At 41.3% G+C, this 5,061-nt stretch overlaps 1 protein-coding gene across 1 annotated transcript; it reads left to right on the plus strand.

The window, feature by feature from the left end:
• Window positions 1–1,415: 1,415 nt before the first annotated feature.
• On the plus strand, window positions 1,416–3,806 carry LOC149393344 (SMAD/FHA domain-containing protein). The gene is made up of 2 exons (XM_089617319.1): window positions 1,416–2,510; window positions 3,380–3,806. The coding sequence occupies exon 1, from the start codon at window positions 1,485–1,487 to the stop codon at window positions 2,502–2,504; it is 1,020 nt and encodes a 339-aa protein (XP_089473445.1). The 5' UTR covers window positions 1,416–1,484; the 3' UTR covers window positions 2,505–2,510; window positions 3,380–3,806.
• Window positions 3,807–5,061: the final 1,255 nt, after the last annotated feature.

The raw sequence follows: 5,061 nt of genomic DNA on the forward strand, positions 1-5,061 counted from the left end.
GGATGTGTGTTGTTGTAGTGTTTAAATACTATCCTCTTTAATTAGTGGATATCCAAGTGCAAGAGAGGAGAGTGTGTGTGGGTTAACCCTTAGCCCCACGCGCGCGCACACACACACACACGCATGCCGCCGCCGCCGAGCCGAGCTGAGCCTAGCCGGGCCGGGCTCGGGCTCGGGCTCAGGTTCGAGTTTCGGGTTTCGGGAATGTCTCAGTCTCGGGCTTTTTTTTACTACAAATTTCACTTCTGAAAGTTTAATTCCTCAACTAACTTGTGCGTTATTTTGGAAATTAAAACTTGTAACCGTGCATTAAGACCTGGCCGGTTTGAATATGTGCATTATGGCTGAGTAACCGTGCATTAAGGGCTGTATCACGAGTTATGGAGTGCATTTAGGCTGACGGTTTGTAACTTCTCATTTATCACGAATTATGGAGCATAATTGAGCTTAATGGTACCCGTTTAGAGCTGTTGCTCAGGGTATAGCGTATGCCTATAAAACGCTGAGCTTCATCTCATTTCAAACACACCGAATCCATTTATCTCCCACTGTTCCCGAACTTCTTTCTTTCCCAGAAAATTTTCTTTCGTTTTCTTGGTGATAGTTTCTGACACAGGTTCTAGTTCGCCGTCGATACACCAATTGGTGCCTTTGTGTGTCTTGTTGTCGTTGCATCTTGGGAGGCTGTCGTCCAAGTAATCCTGCACCTGAGGAGAGCGATAAAAAGCTTCAAGAAAACTGTCCAACGGGCCTCGACTCTTTCCTTGCCGTCTTCTTGCCTTGCGTTACTATTTCCAGTTTTTGTTAAATTTTTATTTCCTTGCTTCTGTCTTTATTTTCCCGCCAATATTATTTGTAATATTGCTAACAAGGGGTTCTCCGTTGTTCGCGCCTTCTTCTTCTCTATCACAATGGCAACATAACCCATTCAAAGACTCCGACGCAGGGATACATGAATTTTCGGCGATGAGTTTCAGCGGGTGTTTTTGGGGATGAGTTTCAGATGGCTTTTTAAAGTTTGAAGGACGTATGGACGGGGGACTCGACTACGTCTTCATTTAGAAGAGGCTAGGAGTGAAGAAAGCAGAGTGGAGAAGAAGATATAGAAGCTTGTTTAAAAAAAGTTAAATAGAGTCCAAAACAGTAATTTATATTTTAAACATTAAGAAAAAACAAGAAAAGTGATGGTTTACGAATGAAAAAAGCTATTTTCGTAAAAAAGCTTTAAACATGCTAGTTTTGCGATAAAATACACATATGGCTACCAAAAGCAATATCAACATAGAAACCTCACTCTCAAATCAGAGGTCCAAAAATCAAACCTCGGCCAAAGCCCAAACATTACCGCGCAGCGTTTAATTCAAAAATCAAAATTCCGCGAGCATCAATCAGCTCGCAAATTATTATTATTTTTTTAAAAAAGAGACTAAAACTCGCCTAAATTTTGAAATCTCTCTCTCTCTGCGGTCCATCGGAAAGCAGCCATGAGTCTCCGACTAGTAGTAACTCAAGGTCCTCTACAGGGCCAAACCCTAGAATTCGCTCCCGGTTCCACTGTCCGAATCGGCCGAGTCGTCCGAGGCAACACTCTCGCCATCAAAGACTCAGGCGTCTCCTCAAAGCACCTCTCCATCCAGTCGGAGAAGGGGAAATGGCTTCTCCAGGACCTCGAATCATCCAATGGAACCTTCCTCAACGGAGAAACCGTCGTTCCCGGCGCCGGAGTCGAGCTCCGCGACGGAGATTGCGTCAAGATCGGCGAGGCGACCTCGATCTCGGTGGCGATCGGGGAAGCCGAGAGTATGGTTCGGCGGAGAAACCCTAGGCGTTGTGCCGTGGTCGAGAAATCGGCCGCGGAGGATTCGGAGCCGGCTCGAAGGGTTGGTCGATCGAAGAAGAGTGTGGTTTCGGGCGGCCAGTGTGAGGAAGCGCCAGAAGTTGAGAAGAAACCGGCGAGGCTAGTGAGCACTAGGCAGAAGAATCGGAGGTTGAAGAACAGCGATGAGGCTTTCTCTGGGGCGGTTCTCGAGATAATTCCGGAGGATTCTGAGGTGGATGTTGGGGAATCGAAGGTTCCTGAGGTAATTTTGGAGAATTCTGAAGTGGGTGTTGAGGAATCGAAGGTACCAGAGAAGCCGACGCGTCGTGCGAGGTCACAGAAGGGGAAAGATCCACGGAAGAACTCAGTTACCGTTGATGTCCTTGAGGAGAGAGAGTCAGAGAGTGGTGCTCGGGTCGGTGTCGGTGAGGATCGGGTTGAAGAGAATGATGCTCGTGGGGTCTCAGAGAGCTACGATGGGATCGAATTAGTTGGCGGGTCAGTTTCGAAGGAGGTTGATTTGGAGAAGATGACACTTGGACAGTGGTTTGATTTCTTGGAGGTTGATCTTCCGAAGCAGATAATCGAAGCGACGGAGGAGATGATAGAGGGTATGAGATTGAAAGCCCGACGAGTTCGTGAATATGCGATGGAGCAGAAGAAAGGAAAAGGAATCGCTTTGTGATATAAGGTAAGAAAGATGTTGCCTTTATTTCTGTTTCTGTGATTTTTGTCTTGGAAATTCTTTTCTGTAAAATTTTCTTTTAACTTCCGTAATCTTGTATTCACATGAATAAGTAATTTTGTATTCTAGATTGTAGTCGAATGAACAAATATCAATATCTTTGAGCATGTGTTCATTTCACCAGGACAAAGGGCATTGCTCCTTTAAATTTTTTTACCAGACTGTTTATTGAAACCTTCACAGTCTTCTGTTTGTTTAAAAAAAACATGAATCATCGTATCTGTCCCTCTTATTTTCAACTATTTTAATGAATTGGATATAACATAACGCCCGTAAAGTTGTTCTATTTCGCTGTCCAGGTCTAACTATCCGGGTTTAGTTTACAGAACAATTTAAATTACAAGAGCAGTGAGATAATAATTTTTAAAATTAATAGGGTTTTAGCATAAATGACCTTAATTATAAGCCCGTTCTATGTTTTATTACAGTCATTTTTTTTAATTTTTTGTTGTCAGGCTTGGTGCTTTGAAATTTCTTTTCTTCTTGATACTCTATGTGTTACTAATCCCCATAAAGCGTATGTTTAAATATGAAAAATTTATTGCAACTTGTCAATCTCTTAGCTTCTTTTAAGATTTTAATCAAAGTTTTATTTTATTAAAAAAATAACCGACAAAGCTGAAGTTAATTAAATTAACTGTTTAATTAAAAAAATTAATTATTTAGTTAATTTAATTAATTTCGACTATTTTTTTTTTAATAATATGAAACTTTCGGCATTTTTTTAAAAAAATAGCCGCCTACGGGGCTACAGGCTTAATTCCTCTCTTGTAGTCTATTTTGGGCTTTTTTTTCTCATTCACTTCTTTAAACAGAAGGCAATCTTCGCTGGAAAAGTCGCAGTTTTGGCGCCTTTAGGGAACCTGTGAATTGGCTGATGAAGCACATCTGGCAGGCATTTCATGGTTCTGCTTTGGTCTTCATTCTGACTCTGCCCGGTAACTCCATACATACAGCTGAAGATATGTATTCTCTTTGGATACTTGAAAAAAACGTATGTTGGGTTATGGATAGAATTCACTAGATATAGAATTAACAAGGTATGCTCAAAAGAGATTAGGTTGTTTCAGACCATACTATAATCAACTTATTTAGTCTTAAGTTTGTCTAAAACGGGTATTCTCTGTATTTCTATAATCTTTTCTTTGAGAAACATTTATCTACAGGCTACGAGGAGAAATGTAATTCAAATCCTTGTGTATATCATTTTCTATTTTATTTACTTATTAATATAATGATTGATTTTTGGTACTGTCATAGAAATATGATACAGATAAAGAACTAGTGATCGTAGATTTGTGTTTGTGTGTGATTATCAGGTACCAGATCGTCTAAATTCATAATTGTGACTAAAAATATTGGATTCAGATTGCGTCCTAGAGCACTATACTGGTTTATGTATCAAAACCTATACTCAGATCTTTATCTCTGAGCGTTTCCTAAACTTCTCATTGTCCAAATTCAATCTGGCTTGTTAAGTCTGAAAATCTGAACCTTGAAAAGCAAGATTGATGTACTGTAGCTACTTAGCTGGCTAGAGAGCCAAGGAAACCTGATGAACCAACTTATTCCTCAACTAAAACGTAGAAAAGGCAAAGTTTAGGGGGCTGGTCTAGTGGTAAGGGAAATTCTTGAGACCTTGTTAGTCTCCGGTTCGATTCCCCCGGAGGCAACAATTGGGGCCATTTGGATAGTCTCCCGGTCGATCCTCGTGGATTTTAGTCGGGTCTAACCCGGACATAATGGTGATAATGTATATATATATTTTTTGGTAGAAAAGGTAAAAAAATACCCTAAAAATAGTCTACAGAATCTATGAATTTTATTTCGCCTTCGGAATTAGTCAGTCTTTCAGTGTAAAATAGTATGTCACTTGGCAACTTTACTCCTTTCACAGACCAAACTATGCTGTATTTGGAATGCAGGCCAAATATAATTTCTCACAGAAGCTTAAATAGAAAAATCTAAGTGTCGTTTCCTTCACACGCTTGCCTTCACTGCACTGCAGTGCCGTTTCTGATCTATTACAGGGGCATTTTTTCGGCCTCATCAACCCGATTCTTTCATGGCCAGCCTCTTCGTTGCGGAGTTGGTTCTTTGCCATATCGCTATTGAGCCCCCGTCTCTCGGACTGTGTTTGTTGAGAGGCTTCCCAGGGATGAGAAGCTTCCGTCGATCGATGTCTTCATTTTCACGGCGTATGCAATGAGAGAGCTGACTTTGCACGTGATGAACACTGTGCTGTCGGCGATGGCGATGGACTATCTTACGGAGAAGCTTCATGTGTACCTGGCGGTCCCGAAATGAATTCGAATGGGGTGTGAGAGACACGGAGATTTTGATACGCCCCGAGATATTTCTTTTATTGTTTCGACTAGGAATGAAACTATTACAATGAGATATCGGACTTTCGAGAGGTCCGTGCTCTCCAAACGGAACTAACTTCCTAACCAAATCTTTCCAATACTTTTCCGATGCCTATTTTCTTTCCTTCACC

This window comes from Urtica dioica, chromosome 6 (assembly GCF_054948205.1).
Source record: "Urtica dioica subsp. dioica isolate 48M chromosome 6, U.dioica_male_clone48M_v1_H2, whole genome shotgun sequence".
NCBI lineage: Eukaryota > Viridiplantae > Streptophyta > Magnoliopsida > Rosales > Urticaceae > Urtica > Urtica dioica.

Excerpts from the sequence above, each read along its gene's own strand:
- LOC149393344 (XM_089617319.1), top strand. The coding sequence starts at position 1,485 with ATGAGTCTCCGACTAGTAGTAACTCAAGGTCCTCTACAGGGCCAAACC.